The sequence below is a fragment of the Eurypyga helias genome, unplaced genomic scaffold (assembly GCF_000690775.1).
Source record: "Eurypyga helias isolate BGI_N326 unplaced genomic scaffold, ASM69077v1 scaffold9485, whole genome shotgun sequence".
In the NCBI taxonomy this organism is placed as follows: Eukaryota; Metazoa; Chordata; class Aves; order Eurypygiformes; family Eurypygidae; genus Eurypyga; species Eurypyga helias.
In genome coordinates this window covers 1-17,826 of record NW_010252050.1, presented here as the reverse complement: position 1 = coordinate 17,826, position 17,826 = coordinate 1, and the positions used below count along the sequence as shown (strand labels likewise).

Sequence of the window (17,826 nt, the reverse complement as noted above, 5' to 3'; positions counted from 1 at the left end):
AGTAAGCAAAGTAGCGTGCAGCAGGTGAGAAAAATAACGGCAGTCTGAATCATGGAGGTACGATAAAAATCTTGAGTTTTAGCTTTCCCAGTAACTGATTACATTAATATTTGCATATAAGAAAAGCAAGTATGATTGAAAAGGTCAGTGCCGTGATGTAAAGACTTAGAAGGTTACAGGGAGCTGTTTTCCCTAAGCTTATTCACACTAGTCTCAGGCAAGACCTTGCTTTTAGTTTTGCTGTAGCAGAAATTTGGCTAGCGATTAATAGCTGTATATCTTTGCAGACCCCTACCCACAATGCCATACATTGTGTAGATTTAACAAATGCTGCAGTCCTTACAGAGGCCATACTTCACAAGCCTTTTATCACCAAATAAAATGGATTTGAGAAATCCCAGCTCTGACCTGTTTGTTTCCTCCAGGCATCACTAAACTTGCAGATGTGTCAGAAGAGAGCATGCCAGGACAGGAAACAAATGAAACCTGAGTCATATCCTCATTCAAGGGAGTCATCCGGGGACAGTTTGAGATTGTCTTTGCTTAAAGAAAAACAGCAAACGCCGTTTTGTGTCTCTTCTTGAAACCTGGAGAAGGGCAAATAACTAATGGGATGCTGTATCAAGGGTGTAACTCAAAGAAAGGCTTTTGACACCCAGAAAGAAGGGGGAATATTGTTCTATGCTTGCACAAGGTTAATGAATGCTTTGACTTACCCATTCATTCTGAATTCCACAGGCCATCTCTAGGATATAGTCCTGTAAACTATCAGGAGGTAAGCTAAAAGATGAACTTGCACAGACTGGACAGCTAAGCCATAATTGTCCATGTGCATATATATCCTGCAGCAAATAGATACTGCTCTTTCATTCAGTTTGAATGAATAACATTTGATTAAATGAAAGAGGGGTAAAACTACTTTGCTGCAGGGTAAGAGCAGTCTGGGCACTTTACCATGGAGCAATTAAGGTCTGGAAATTCAGATCAGAACTGTTTCATGGCAGATTATTTGTCAGGCCAACCAGCTGCCAGGCAAACATACATGGCTCACCAGAACAATTCATCCAGCCTTTCACCTCCTAAACAAGGCAAGAGAAGAAATCAAGGAGCAGTTTATCAATTAGTTCTCTCTGAAGAGATGGACAGAATTTCTTTAGGTGAAATACATGAGCAGGGAACAAAGATTTTTCTAATGAAAAGAGTAAGAATTTATCATTTTACCCAGCGCTTTTTCCTGCAGTGTTCAGTTAATGTGACAACATCAGTATTAACATGCTGAACACCACCTATTTCAAAAATTAGCATTTTAAGCTAATGATAATGCAATTCGTAATGGCCTTTAATACGTTGAGTGCTGTGTTTTCCATTCTCATTTGACCAGTGATGAATGTTTATAGCCTTGGAAGAAAATACGTCCTTCCCATCTTCCTTTTCTCTACCATCTCCACCTCTTCCAATTCACAAAATGAAAACTCCATATGGACAGGAAAGAGAGATTTCTGCTGATTCTAATTAACTGGAATGTACTGGCTAAATGCATGTGGACCAGGCCAGATATTTTTATTAAAAAACCCAATTACAAGGAGCATTTTGCCTGATGAGAGTTGCCAGGCATGCCATCAGTTTGTGCCGTAAAGCATACGGGAGCTCACAAGTTATTCTTAGTCATACAAGAGCCTGTTCATTTTCTGAAATTATTTGACATAAGGTTTCATCATCCTCACACAACTATTATCTGGATTCTTTCTATGGCATCTTTTCTGTACAATTTATTGCTTCCGTCCTCTGTCTACGCGGCTTTGGAGAAGCCAGAGCCTGTAAAAGTATTCTAAGGCACTTCTGTTGTATCTGGTAATCGAAGAAAGAAGGTGCATTAAAATAAAAGTTATCAGTTTCAAGCTTTATTCTTGTTCTCCCCTTTCTTGTCATACAACTTGACTTCCAGATTTATCACCACTCTTGCCAAGCCTTAGGTGCAGATGCCACCACCCTTCCACATCTTTCGTTTTGCCCCGCGTGAGGCCCATCCAGGTTGCTGGCAGTCTGCACCCATCTTGCTCCACTGCCATACACACGTGCTGGCTCATCCCACTCCCCAGCGCTCCTGAGTGCATCTGGGACAAGAGGATGTGTTTGGGAGAAGTCAAAGAAATGAGAGGCTGCAAAAGAGTGACCTTCATGCCTTCATTCTTCATGCCTTCATTCTTCAGGATGCTTTCTCAATCTCTCCAAGATTCTTTCAAGTCACATAATCGAATTATTTGCTTAGGAAAGACATGAGTGTAATTAGTTCTGAGTAAATTAACTTTTAAAATTAATAACAGAGAACCAGTTTCCTGTAGAGAGAGAAAGTTGTTACAACCTGTAATTTTCACAGGTTTCCATTAAGTAGTGAGGTAGTTAATCTGCATCTAGGTACAACGTCTGGTTGCCTAGTAAAGGCTACAGGATCAGACTACGAAGTGAGATAGGCAACTAGCCTGGACCAGCTTCAGTGCTGGATTGGCCATGTTGCTATCTTGTAGCTTCTTGAATTATAGCCTGGGTATGTATACCTATCTGAGCTGCCACCGTGGGAGTGTTAATTACAGGTTTAATTTGAGAGAAAGAGGACAGTGCTAACTTAGAGTTTTAATTGCCTTCTTTCTCCTGGGCAAAATGATTTCATTTGCTCCCAAAAAGAACTGTTCCTTCCAGGACACAGAACCTCACCATTGCTGGCCTGCCTCAGTAAATTTCTGTGTTGGTCTGTTGCAGTGTCCATCGGCCAAGGACAAGATGAAGTAGGGTCTATGACATGGAGGTATTATCACAGTGTCAGCATTTCCATTATAAACCGTGTATATAACTGCGTCATAAATATTTGTTCCATGTTGAAATTCAGCTAACAAGGTCTGTACTGTGGGAACTATCCTTACAGTGCTAATTTTCACTAGACTATGGTAATTTATATTGAAAGGATTTTATTTTGCTAGTTAAGACACAAAGTGTGTTGAAAAAGGTTAGGTTTCTCATGTTATATTTTTAACGTGATATGGGTTACATTAGCACATCTCTACAGCTGTGCTGGTTAGAGTGCCTTGCACTACTTGACTCTAAGCAGATAACACTTGGCTGCAGGCTTTTTTCACCGTTATCTTTATAGGAAATGGGGAAAGAGATATTTCAGAGGAAAAGTTACAATATTCAAGAAAAATAATCTTCATAGCTGCATTCTAGGACACAGAAATAGATGGCAAATATACATGGCATTTTATTCAAAGAACATCTGCAGGACTTAGAAGTAAAGAGAGTGTAGAGTGAGATCTGAAAAAGAGAGGTGATATTCAGATTACAGACCTGAGTAATGTAGAGTAATAGAGTATTGGTCAGTATGATGTAGTAGTTCATGCTGAGAATTTGGAGGAGGTGAAGGTTTCTACCTATTAGTCTTGTAACGGTTATTCCCTTAGATTGTCATCTGGACAGGAGTCAAATCTGGAACTGAAACACAGCCAGCATGGAATTGGTACTTAAAATTTTTTGTTTGGTGAGATTAAATAGGGTGAAGATTGTAAAAGGAAAAGATAGAGGGACCAAGAGCAGAGTAATCAGAGATTGTTGTCCTTGAAAGTATAGCTAAAAATTGAAGGAGAAATGAGGGGGAAATAAAAGGCTGAATCGTGGGAATAACAGAGGAGAAGTGTTCCAGACCAGGAGAACAGCCAACTGTGTCAGAGGGGGATGAGAATAAGAGTACTGATACTGAGATACAACTAAGAAATCAGCAGAGGCTCCTCAAAAAGTATCAGAGGAGGAGCAGAAGGTGTTTTTTTTCAGGGGCAATTGCCAAACTATGAAGAGTATGGGACAGATTTGGAGAAGAGGAGCACTAAAAGGATATTGCAAACTTAGAACGTAGAAATGAAAACTCAGAGTGCATAGGTGAAGGGGGGGAAAGGAAGCATGTGCGGTCAGAATAGTAAGTGGCATGATGAGAGGTTTCTCTTAAAATACGAAATATCAAGAATATGTTGGGAAAGAAGCCAGAATAGGATGGAATACGAAGCAGATAGCATGCCCCAGTTTTACCAGAATTAACTTGTTTGTTGTATTTCTATAATTCTGGCATTTCCCGTGCAGCAGTCCATTCTGTTAGCCCACTTCAGACTCTTAAGCTACTTAATTGATTCCATTGCTAGATATATGAAATTAGTTTTGCTAGCTGCAACTTAATGAATACTTAAGCGATGCAGTTTAATGAACACTGCCATGTTTTCATGAAATACTGTTTCTGAATGTTGAAAAATACTGGATTAACCCTCTACACTCCAGAAAAAGTTGTAAAACCATCTATTTTAAAGGAAGTAAATTTTGCATCTCTTTACTCCTGCTTTTGCATCTTTCAGGTTCATAATTTCAAGAGGCTTGTGTATAACACAAGGGGATAAAGGAAACTTGTAAAAAAATGAAGTCTTGTCTGTCATAGAATGGTGAATCCCTTTGAAATGGGAGATGAAAGCATAGCCTCACACAAATCCAAAACACAGCCTCATACTAGCTACTGTGAAGAGAATTAACTCTATTCCAACCAAAACCAGCACATATATCAAGAGTTTAAGTAAAGCAGCAATGCATATATAAATCTCTGACTAGAATCTGTAGAGTCTAAAACTCTCCAGTTATTTCCATGTTACTTTGACCATCTAAATCATTCAAATGTAATTTTGGTTGTTTGGTGTCGTATATGTATTTCACATCTTCCTAGTATTAAGCTTTATTGGCACATATTCCACAGGCATAAGAAGTGCTGACATCCAGAACCAACCCCTGGGTGCATATTCTAGAGTCTGGGTTGGGGTTTTTTTAAGTGGAAGAGTGAAAATATGTTCAGAAAAAAAAAAACAGTGCAGGCATTGCTTCTTTGCCAAATAAAGATTTTAAGAGAGCCAAAAGTTAGAGGCTTTGGCAAGTATTTCACTCGGTTATTAAATTTGCTGAAGTGCAATACCATTGTACTGAAAAGCATCTGACAGCGATGAATGATATTTTTCTCCTCCTCCTCAAATCTCTAAATCATCTCATTTTGTGGTTGTTTCAAGTTGCTTGTGGAAGTGGTTGCACTTTTAATCTCAAGCTGTTTCATGTTTGATCCATGTCAGCAGAGCAACTGCAATAATTTCAGTAATTTCTAGTATCTATGCATATGTGTATGTGGACAGATGGACCAGGAACTTGGGGGTTGGTTTGTGTAAGAACTTTTGTTTAAATTTGTTCTCAGTATATGATACCAAATTCTGCAGAGACATTCACAGGCAAGGAAGAAAATACTGCTGCTTCCTCCATAGCTGTATGTGGCCCAAGAGACACTGTATCTGACACAGCGGTGACAGTCTATTACCAGTCTCTCACTGGGAACTGGGATGCTTCTGTTAAAAGTTTGGTGTGGACTGGAAAGGCAAACCCATGACGGCTATGCAACAGGGCAGAATATACTAAGAGAACAATGAACAATAAATATTAAGAGCCATAAATACTCTGTTTTTGATGTAAGGCATGACTGCCAAACTACTTTCAGTCTTGATCCTGAGCTTCATCGAATATAGTATATTTTCCGGTTTAGCTAAAAGACAAGACAAGTCAGTTCCATAATGTTTTCAAAAGAGGAATCAAATGTGTTTAAATAGTTTTCCTGTCTGATTCCAATAGGAATAGTGGAGGTTGTTGGTGAGAAGGAAAAGAAAATAAATGGAAATGGAGAGAAGCCTAATATAATGACAAGGAATTTGGTAGTCATCTCATCTGAGTCTTCACTAATGACTACCCAAATATCCTGGATGATATGTTGTGTATTTCTATAATATGGTGAACAGCTTATTGTTTAAATCAGCAGGCAGTAGTGAAGTGGTACATTGCAAGCACAAGCCGGAACAGTGAAAACCAAAGTTCTCAGTAACATTCCACATACAGCCGAAAGTGAGTGCTGTCACTTACAGCAGTGGTCACTCAGCAAACGCGAGCTACATCGCAGCATGATCAGACCTCGTATTTAAACTGAAGGCAATGGCCTGCTCCTCAGAAGTGCTACAAGAATTCATTAAGGGATGGCAGACTCAGCCCATTGGAGATGGGATGTGAACCTGCTTCTGTTGAGGCCAGTTGCCAAACTCCCATGGAGCAGGATGATAGCCATGCACTTGAAATGTGATATGGCAGGAGAAGTGGCTAATACTCTTCCAGGCTGTATATACAGGAGCAGCACATCAGGGAGAAGAAGAGTAATGGTTCCTTCTCTGCATAAGCCCAGTGACACTGAATCTGAAATGTGTATAACTTTGGACATCGTGATGTCAGAAAGATGTCGATATGCTGGGAGAAATGTAAAGTGTGGGTTCTACTGGGTAAAGGCAGCTTTATGCCACATTCACATTCTCTTTACATATATACAGTTCATCTTTTCAGAGAATATGCAGTTATGATAAGAGCTGAACTACAGTCTTTCAATTCTGCACATCCTTTAGGAGAGATATAAAGGAGCTTAAAGATCACTACTGCTGCAGTTAACATTTGCTAAATTTTCCAGTGGATTTCTTTCTGGTTTTCAGAAAAATGTTCCCATGATCAGAGGTTCATGTACCATTCTTAATAATATCAGGGAAACATACTCTGGCACTAGACTTGGGTCTCGCTCATGCCCCAGTGCAGCTCAGCTGAAGTAAAACAGGCTCTAGATTTTCTGTGAAAAAGCTGAAAGCTTACCTTCTCAGTTATCTCATATTCAGCAGCCTGCAGACTCAGAAGCATTCAAGTAGATTATAGTACGTACGTTACTCAGCTGAGAGCATTCACGTTAAATACAATGCGTGTATATTATCTAGCCTGGAAAAATGAAGCCTGTCCTGTATACAAGAGCCATATGCAACACCCTGTAATCTTGTCAAATATTTTTTGTAGTTCTGTCAGTATTCATCAACAGAAAGTTAGGGTAAGTAAAGTAAGCCATAATTAAGATTGCTAGTTATGAGCATTTCTGTGTCCATAAGCTGATGTCCCAGTGAGGTGTTAGAGAGAGCTGCACAGCACTCACAGTGCTGTCTGTCAGGCAGGATAAATCTGTTACATTTTTCGGATGGTAATGAATCCAAAAGTATAAGGGCCTACACACTGTAAACTCCTATGCAAATACAATTATGAATTTTGTACCCTGTTGCACAAATGTCACGGCTACTTCAGTCACATACAGAACCAGTTACAGAAAAGGAGCAGAGATTTGATTTACAGTCAGAAGAATCACATTAGTCTTACTTAGTGCTGACTGCAGGCAGTTTTTGAGATTCATTCGTCTATTCTTTCTTGCCTTCAGGTCTTTCAGTGTGTATATATCTACTCTATAAAGATGCATTTAGAAACCTTTTTAGGAAGAAAGTCTTACTTTTAGGGATTCCTTTATCCTTATTTAATTTGATACTATTTTTTGGAGAATACAAAAAATGGAAAATACGAAAATACTGTTTATGTATTATATTCAGATATGTTAATGGTGGGACAACTCAAATTAATTTCAGATTTGGAGGAACTGATAAGAAGGGAGGAAAGAGGTAGTCTGGGTTTCATACAGAAAGGAAATGCATTAACACCTCTTTTGTCATCCTACTTCAAGACTCACAAATTTGTGATGTTGTGTATGATTTGTATTTGGTGGAAGCCCATTTCCTTTTTTGTCCTCATTGCTGTTGCTAGCATCTCAAGTTTGTGTGCTTGAGCAGACCTTTTAGTATTTTCAAAAAGTTTCTTTCCGCGTTCTGAGATGACATAATGCCATATACTTCTCAACAAACACCTGTGTGAAATGCAGAGAGACTAGCAGTAAAGCAGTTGTTTCACAGGCCACACCGATAGCTCTCTTGTGCTGTATAAACATCGGAGCAGAGTAAACACAGAGGCATAAGAACTAGCCCTGGGTTTGGCCAAAGTGTATGTGCGGCTAGTAAACGAGTAACTCAGCACGCTTGATCTTTGTCTGGTCCATCACAGGAAGCATTTGATGTGGGTTTTGAGAAGGCCCTGTCATTTTCATTGATGTCAAAACTGGGAAAATAAAGTACTGGCAGACATTTTAAAGTTGGTAGATAGGTATTCTAGTGAAACTGCTTGTAAGTTCTTTATGATACTGCACAAAACTGCTTCCTGAGCAGAGATAAAGAAAGTATTTGAGGGCAACCTTGATACATAAGAATTGGTATGTTTAGGGTTCTTCTGCACGAGACAATAAGCAATTTATACAATGATTACCTGTTGTAGGTGCTAATCTTTACTTTGCAAGAAGGGGAATGTTGCATTTAAGGCTGCATTAAAACCTGCTTGTATTATTACTCACCAAAATGTAGTTGCCATCAGAGGCTAAAAGTTAAAGCAGGCACCCAGACTTGAGTTTCTTTTACATCTCACCAGGTGGTGTCAGTGTGGTGGTTTTGGCCGAGACAGAGTTAATTTTCTTCGCAGTAGGTGGTATGGGGCTGTGTTTTGGATTTATGCTGGAAACAGTGTTGATAACACAGGGATATTTTAGTTACTGCTGAGCAGTGCTTACACAGAGTCAAGGGGTTTTATGCCTCTCACTCCACCCGACCAGTGAGTAGGCTGGGAGTCCACAAGAGGTTGGGAGGGGACACAGCTGGGACAGATGACTTCAACTGACCAAAGGGATATTCCATACCATATGACATCATGCTCAGGATATATATCTGGGAAAGAAGGAGGAAAGAGGGAAACATTTGGAATTGTGGTGTTTGTCTTCCCAAGTAAGCATTATGTGTTACAGAGCCCTGCTTTCTTGGAGATGGCGGAACACCTGGCTGCCGATGGGAAGCTGGTTTGCTTGGTTTGTTTTGCTTGTGTGTGCTTTACCTGTTAAACTGTCTTAATCTCAACCCACCAGTGTTCTCACATTTTCCTCTTCTGATTCTCTCCCCCATCCCACCAGGAGGGAGTGAGTGAGCAGCTGTGTGGTGCTTAGTTGCCAGATAGGGTTAAACGACAACAGTCAACAATACCTTCCATTTCAATTCTCTTTCTCTTTCATGACATGCTTTATTTTTAAACTTCAGCAAATGTGTGAATTTTTTTCTGTAAAGCATTCTTAAGTACAGTTAAAAAGAGCCATTATTCCAGCTGGCATAACCAACTTCAGATGCAGCCAAAACAGGGCAACAAGGCCTACATATGTCATTATGAATTAAGGAATTATTAAATAACATAGATGTGCATCACTAGGAATAGGGCATTTCTTTCTAGGGAAATTCCACCTCCAACCTGGCAAACAAGTCATGTGCCCTCTTACTGTCTAGGGGCCAGAAATCTTACATACCTTGCTGCACACTGACTGGGCCATGAAGCAGCTACACCGTTCCATGCATGCCCTGTTGCTGGGGCACTGTTCCCTTCAGAAGGGTACTGCAGACACCTGGGGTGATCCATCTTAAACTACCATCAGGAAGCATTTCTGTACCAAGAGGATGTTCAAATCCCAGAACAGGCTTCCTAGAGAGGTGGTCAATGACCCAAGCTTATAAGTCTTTAAGAGTCATCTGTGCCCTTAATAATATGCTTTAACTTTTAGTGACCCCCTGAAGTCATCAGGCAGTTGGACCAGATGATCATTGTAGGTCTCTTCTAACTGAAATACTTCTGTTCATCTTCGTGGCCCGCTTCTGAACTTGACCGGTTGGAGCGAGTCCAGAGGAGGCCACAAAGTTGCTCAGAGGGCTGGAGCACCTCTGCTATGGGGACAGGCTGAGAGAGTTGGGCTTGTTCAGCCTGGAGAAGAGAAGGCTCCGGGGAGCCCTTATAGCACCTTCCAGTACCTGAAGGGGCTACAAGGAAGCTGGGGGGGGACTTTTTACAAGGGCCTGTAGTGACAGGACAAGGGGGAACAGGTTTAAATTGGAAGAGGGGAGATTTAGGTTGGACATAAGGAACAAGTTCTTCCCGGAGAGGGTGGTGAGGCACTGGAACAGGTTGCCCAGAGAAGCTGTGGATGCCCCATCCCTGGAAGGGTTCAAGGCCAGGCTGGATGAGCCTTTGAGCAACCTGGTCTAGTGGAAGGTGTCCCTGCCCATGGCAGGGGGTTGGAACTAGATAGTCTTTAAGGTCCCTTCTAACCCAAACCATTCTGTGATTTTATTCTATTCATATCTAAGTCAAGCAGAGTGATCTCTCAGAGCCCTATGACTCTATAAGCACCTTGCATTTTATCTATCATTTTCTCTATGGCTGTAATTCTTACCCCTTAATTTCCAGCACCATTCAGTCTCAGTTCAGGGCAGACAGGGCTGCCAGACATTACTAAAACCACAGCCATATCTCTCCTCTGCTGAGTTCATCACCACGTTTTACACATGACATTGCACAACCCTCCATACATTTGGGCTGAATTCAAGCCAGCAGCCTAGCAGCTAAAAGCTTTCTTTTCCTGTTACCAGTCTAACCTTCACAAAAATAAGAATAAAGCAGAGGAAGTACTAATGACATTAATTACAGTTCTCCCTCCCCCCTACACATCTCCACAATGAAGCAATAATAATAAACCCTATCTTTCTAAAATTTACTGAATATAGTTATTTGCACTTTCATAATGACTCATCAAATCACTTCTTTTAGCAGACTGATAAATTATTATTTTTATTTCCTTCACCTACAGTTACCATCCTGAATGCTGAGAAATTATTATCAAATAGGTGTCCTATGCTGAAAAATCCTAACATAAGAGCAATTTGGATGCTTGCAGGAAAAAAGGTCTTATATTAATTGATCCTCTAATGGGTCACCAGGCTTTCCAGGTTTTGTTAATGTTCATCAGAGTAGCAAATAAATCTTATTAGAAGAACATAGATATTGTTGCCAACAGTGATACTTTAGAAGAAACGGTTTTCACCGTCTTCTTTCTCAGACGGTGTATGGCAGCCTGTAGTACCAACAACAAACTGTATATTTTCCTTTTTTTGTACAGTGCATTTAAGCAAAAGAGACGTCAGCTTTTGCTTCAACCATGTTGTGCCCTGGATTTGTACTAGACTATAATGTGCAGTAAGAAACTTATTCATCATTTACTATATCCTTGTCCTGATCTTTGAATTCTGATTCAGTGGACAGTTCTCAGCTTCTCCAGGAAGGTGACATTCACAAAGATATGTGACAAACTTATGGGCAAAGATTTAGCAAAGCTTTGAGCATGAATGTGCTTTATTGACAACTGGCCACTGGATTCAGAGAGATTCTTCAGATGAAGCTTGAGTTTTGGGTCATGATTTCCCTTTGGTTTAGCTCCCCCATTTGTAAAATGGGCTATTGGCATAACCTTTCTGCTGTCTTTTGTATTGTACTTACAGACTGTGAACTTTGCAGAGCAGGAATTCTCTCTTTCTTATAGAAGTGTTCAGTAAATTAGGGAGAAGCTTGGAAGGTTTGCATATAGACTGCAGTGCCCTGGTTGAGCAAATAGCTTTGCTTGTGTCACCATTACCCCACAGACAATCAGTAAACCTTGCAGTGAAGACTAGGAGTCTTTCTGCTGGCAATGCATGTGTGTAAACAAAATTAGGGAGTGAAGTATCTGCTTCATGGGTGGCATTTCTCTACAAGTGCAACATGAGTTTTCTTGTAATCATGAAATTATAATGTCATTTATTACCTGGGTTACTCTTTATATAGCACTATATATTTTTTGACTCTATGTAGCACTAAAGATAGTTACGTTACATCACATAATGGGGACTGTAGTTTAAAAGGCAGAAATAAGCACATGCTTACCAAATAATTGCTTGTAATATACCTTGAAAATGAATCACATCATTCCAGCATCAACAGTACTTTAAATATTATATTCTGTAAATGTTATATTCTAGAGCCTGCATTAGTGGCATTGCAAACTCTTTTTAGCTTTCATAAGACTCATAAAATTGTAATATGAATGCTTGTTTATCCTGAATTACAAGAATGGTCAGGCTCTGGGGACAAAAGAATGGAAGAAGTGTCATGAAGAAGTTCTAAGGAGTTTGTAATATTATTGATAAAGTTGGTGGTTTTTTTCTTAAGGAGAAGCTGTCTTTTTCTTTTTTACTGTAAAATAGCACAGAGTAGGAGCCTAAATTCTATTTCCATATATTAAGAAAGTGGTTTTGCCATGTTTTTCATTTTCCCCTGAAAAACAAATGGAGCAGACAGGTCACAAGAACAAAATTGGTCTCTACAGTAAAGAACACATCAACCTCTAGGTTTTAAATACACTTTTGCAGTTCTGATGACCTAATTAAGCATAGTCTGATTGGTAATGCCATTACCAATTAACATGGTTTTTTGCTACTTCCAGAGAGTGGAATTTCTCACAAAATTCCCTCTAAGAAGGAATGCATCTGGTACTGTGAAAATATTTCCTGGGGAAATTGTTTGTTGACATCAACAGAATTCCATGTCTTAAGTAATTTTGGTTCAGGGGAAAGTTTTTAAACCTGGGTGTCCACTGCATACTTCCTTTTTTACATGTGGACCAAACAAGATGTTGTAACACGTCCAGGGTCATAGGGGGATTCAGAATTGCTACTTAAAGGATCAGCAGTCCTCCTACACGGAATCCTAGTGCCTTTGGCTCTTCCTAAACTCTTCCTCATTCAGTCCCACCCTTTTCCTGTACCCTCATCTTTTCTCTTTTACAGACAGACTGGCTGGATTGAATAGGCAGGAGTATCACTTGAAGCTCATCGTATATAAAGATATATAGATACAGATATATATGCCTTTTTCCTCACTATCCTAGGTGCTTTCTGCAATCCCCTTCAAACTTCAGATTTCATCTTGAGCTGATAAGGCACCACGTCTTTTCTTAGCCTTCCTGGGAACCACTGGCTGCTTTTACTGTGTCCTGTATGATGACGTTTTCAGACAATGCTGGAGCCACAATCCTGGAGCAGCCCCATGTTGCCAGTCTGTATACCTCGCTAGGCCATGGGGGAGAGCATGCGGCTGTCACCTCTCTAAAAATGCCGTGGCAGAACCAGGGCAACCTTCCCTTCTCATTTACAGGGCTGGCCAAGCTGTCACATCACTTACTAGATGGAGGAAGGACGTGTTACACAAGAACTCCACAAGAAATTCTAGATTTAGAGCAACTGAGGGTGTCTGCAGCCAAACCAAAGCTTCCCACAGCCAGCCATGAAATGCTGTTCTCATGCCATCTCATGGCTGACCTTCAGCCAGCAAAGGCGCATCAGTTTTGAACCAGTAGTAGCACGGCCAGTGTAAGAAAGCAACAGGTTCATCCACAAACAAAGTTTGTCTTTATCTGGTTAGAAAACATTTCTTGGTTCTGCTTTCCAGACCAGTTTCTCCTTAGGCACTCAGGCATGTCATGTCTAGGAATATACCTACTGGTTGCTTGAACCACAAACTGAAGAACAGAACTCTGTGTTTATTTCCTGGACAAGTAATCCCACCTTACCTTCTTCCCTCCTGAAAGCCTGTTTTCTCCCTCATTAACATCAGACAGCTGAGAAATCTTGTAGGATCAGATGTTAGTGACGCCCTTTCCAAATTCCCTTGGACCTGGTTCCTTTAAACTCAGGCGGTGGAGTGCTCATGCTGAAGAAAAGGGATGCTGTGGCCCGTGTCTGTAGTGTTAGATAATGCCTTTAATGAAGGGGACAAGGTAAATCCTGACAAGTATTCTTAGTCCTCATAAGAGCGCGGGAGCTGTGTTCTTGCTGCTTGGAGTCAGTGGTTCAGACAGGTGCATAATCTGATTGTACTGAATACACTGAACAGACGTAAAAAAAGTCCTTGGACAATCTCCAAAGCTAACTTCAGCACAGAGCCAAGAATTTGAGTGTTGGAAAGACCTGCCTGGCAAGATTGGAGGCAAGGGATGTGTCTCTAATAGCCATATGTGATGTACTGGGGAGTGGGAGGGAGGGCTGCTGTGTTATGTTAAGGCAATAGCTGAATGTCTGATCAGACACTTTCAGACGTTACTTGGGTGCAGATGGCTACAGCTTTCCCTGGTGGGGCTCAGTGTCACTTAGAATCAAATATTGCCAAATACCCAGTAAAAATACGGTATTTATAGCCTGTTGACACTTAACTTCTTTGGGGGCCTGAGGTTAAAGATTATGTTTTTGGTTTGGTTTAAGTTTTTTGTTTTTCACTCTACCGGTTTTGTGGAGACATGGGCATCCAAGAGCTGGCTCCCTTCTTGTTTCAGAAATTCCAACACAGTTTGGAGGTCCTGGGGGGAGAGAGAGTCCCTCTGGCCTGCCTTGGGAGGTTTTATTTCATCGTAGGAAACCGTGGAGAAGGGTGACATTTCTGAGGCCCTTATGAAAGTGCGTTCTGTCCATCAAGTGCCCTCAGATATTAGTAAAAGTCATATCTTTACATACGTTGTGCAGTAGAGAGCTGTCATAGGATGTGAATTTTCTAGATAGGTCAGGAGCAGAGCAGGTGTCATTTGAGCAGCACTGTAAGGCTGAAAAGAGGGTATTCCAATTGGGATGCTTTCACCACAGCACTCATAAGGAGCAAGCCAATGTGGGTGTGTCGATAATAAATAATCGTAGAATGAATCATAGAATGGTTTGGGGTGGAAGGGACCTTAAAGACCATCTAGTTCCAACCCCCCTGCCATGGGCAGGGACACCTTCCACTAGACCAGGTTGCTCAAAGCCTCATCCAGCCTGGTCATTGCAGTTTGACAGCTCCATGGCTTGTGCTTCAAAGTTAGACAGAACTCTTCTAGCTGTACTTGTCTCTTTACACACCTAATTATATCCCATGTGAAAAGAGAAGAAAATGAAAATTCATGCATGTTAAAACCCTCAACATTACCTTATAGATCTCAGCAAAGATGGAATTAAATCCCCTAGAGGATAGAGAATTTTGTGAATGGTGATTGTAACTGTAACTTTATATATAGGAACTTTTCATTTGTGTTGTGCTGCCTTTCCATTTTACCAGGAAGATCATAAAAAGTCATCAGAACCAAGCCTCTGGTCTTGTCCCTCTGTGCAGGCTTGAATCCTCAAAGCTTCCTCCTCAAATGTCATTTGAGAACAAATCCTGGCTTGTCTACATCCACTCTTCTTTCTCAACAGCTCCCTATATCCGCCCCTGGTTTTCAGAGCTGCCAAAACCGTTGTGATTTTCCTGCTCAAAAGACATCACATGCCGAGTAATTCTTCTTCTCAGCAATGCTTACTTACCAGTTGACTCAGTAACTTCCAAAAACTTCACGCTGCTCTTCCTTCCTCTCATCTCAGCGCTGTGTAGTGATGCATATGCTTCTGGCATCTGTAAAAACACTGTATCTGCCTACCACAGCTAGAGCCTCCTTTAAACTCAAAAGCAGAAAAAATGTGTGCAGACATTTTTCTCTGGGTACAGAATTTCTCTGTGACATAAAACACAGATAAGTCTCACTTACAGAAGATTAGAAAAAAATCGAAGAAAAGTCGTGGTGCTACCAAAGGAAGAAGTGGAGAAACAGTTGGATTGTATTTGGCAGAAGCCGTTATTGAACATACAGAAAGATTGTGCAGTTCTTTGTTCACAGAGCTCCCCAGCCTCTGAGCTCTTATGGGAGCCGATCCTGGAATCTGGGATGTGGCCTCTAGGAAGACAAATAGAAAATGCTGCCCAAAATACAGACAGATTTACAGCAATTTTGTTTCTTCAACAGTGTTTACTCAAGTTGTAGCATTGGACTGTTAAATCAGACATCCAAAAGCTGGAGCAAAGCATCTCAGCTAGCTTGTCTGTATGTAAAGGGCTATATGGAAATGCACCTTGAGAACTGGGTCGTAGTGGTGAATCTGCTCACAGACATTGAGCTAGGAGGAGCATATTCTTCATACTGGCTACTCTCTGTTTCCCCAGTGAATGTAAGAGAATTTGTCTTCCTAGCTTCTAAGCGGAATTGCGTTACTCACCAGAGTGGTTAACCTGGGTCTTCATATGGTAGGTAAGTGATCGTATTAGGAAGGCAGAGCTGGTGCGTGGGAGTTCAGGGCAGATATATATGTATATAAGACAAGCTGACATTCACACAAAAGGAAAAAAAGTGATTCAAGCCCTGTTTCCTGTAGCTTATAAGGGCAGAAGAGATGTTTCACTCTGATGGTTGATTACTTCCGTGTCAAACAGACACTATGATCATGAGGGTAGAAGTTAAATAGATTAGGGCAACTAAGAAAAACATACCTCTCGTAAAAAGAGAGAATGACAGACATGTAAAGTAAGTCAGTCTTCGGTCCCTTCACCCAGAGACAGTTATGTCCTATGACCCTTCGCAAAGCTGAAGACATGAAGTGACTGAACCAAATTAGTAAGTAGTCCCAACAATTACCGAAAAGCACAGTAACTTCAACTACTGAGTGATTTAGAGTAAGTCCCTATGGATGTCAGTGAATTTTTGTTAACACTCGTCCCAGCCAGCATTTTAGCAAGAGAGTCCAGTCTGACATCCCAAGGCAATATTTTTACTGTGAAGTTTTACTTTTGCTTTAATCGTAATGTTTCTATTACACTGTTTTTCAGGCCCTGATTATATCAAACAAAAATTTCAAGAAGGAGTGGAGGTGAAAGAAAAATCAGAAGAAAAAGTTCAGGAAAAACCACCTACCCCAAAAGAGTCACCTCACTTTTATCGGAAAGGTACTACACCCCCTCGAACCCCAGAAGCAAGTCCAAGGCATAGTCCTCCTCTTTCTTCTGAGCCTTCTCCTTCAAAACAGCTGAAAAGGCAAAGCTCCACTTCTGGGGCAAGACTCAGTCAAGAAAAAAAGCTTTTAGCCACTGAGAATGTAACACCCACAGTTAACAAGCCTTTATATTCAAAAGCACCAGTGAAGGAGGAAGTCGCTGTGAAACACCAGCCAAAGCTTTCAGCCCATCACAATCCCATCAGCACGGAGAATGGGGAGCTGCATGGTCACTACCATAGCTATTATGTAAAAATGAATCCACCAGTGCTTCCACAGGAGCTCAGGGAAGAAGATGAGTATGTCAACCCATCACCGTCAACACTTGCACGGATACCACCCTCACAGAAGCCAAGTCCTGCTAGATCTGGGGGTCAGCCAGATGCCAAAGAAAACAAACCCGACACAAAAATTAAGAAAACAGAATTTGCTGCACCAAAGAACCCAGCTAATAATGAGTCACATTCAGCAGTGGAAAAAGCAGTAGAAAACAGCTCGGTGAGTACCGCAAGAAAACTTTTGACTTTCACTGCTTATTTGCCTTCTAATGCTGAGCTTTGCAACCTCACTCCTGTCAAATCTTCATCTGGGTACAGTCTGCTAGCTAGAACCCACTCCACCAAACTGGAATGAGGAACAAGTATTCCAGTCCTTTGTGTTATGTGTTTTGAAAGCCGGGAAGGGATAGTTGATAGTCAGATGCTGACAGACTTTTGCAACATAAATCCCTACTGCATCCATAGACATAAAAGTGTGTTTGTGTGTGCATTGGGGTGTGTGTGTGTGTGTGTGTGTGTATATATAAAAATACAGGTGTGTTTTGTGTGCATGTAGATACATATATGCAGAAACACATGTATGTATATCTTTTTTTTTTTTTTCTCCCCTCAAAACAGTGTTCATTGTACTTCAGAGGTGATTGGGCAGTACAGGGAGTTAACTCATTCTCTTCCCCAAAGGTCTGCTTTTAACTACTGTTGAAGACAGGATGCTGGCCTGTGGTCTGACCCAGTCCAGACAATCTCCTATTTGCATATTCTTCTCTGTGTTGATTGTAGGCTTTAAAAACAGGCAATTCTGCATCATAGAATCATAGAATCAT

The 17,826-nt window shown here is 40.9% G+C and overlaps 1 protein-coding gene across 1 annotated transcript in view; it reads left to right on the top strand.

Annotated features, from left to right (window-relative positions):
• LOC104510075 (junctophilin-1-like) overlaps positions 1–17,222 on the top strand; it is a gene marked incomplete at both ends in the record, with an annotated part of 20,408 nt that extends 3,186 nt beyond the window's left edge. The window contains one exon of the mRNA XM_010152214.1: positions 16,561–17,222. Within this exon, the coding sequence (XP_010150516.1) occupies positions 16,561–17,222 (662 nt within the window). The remainder of the gene's footprint in view (positions 1–16,560) is intronic.
• Positions 17,223–17,826: the final 604 nt, after the last annotated feature.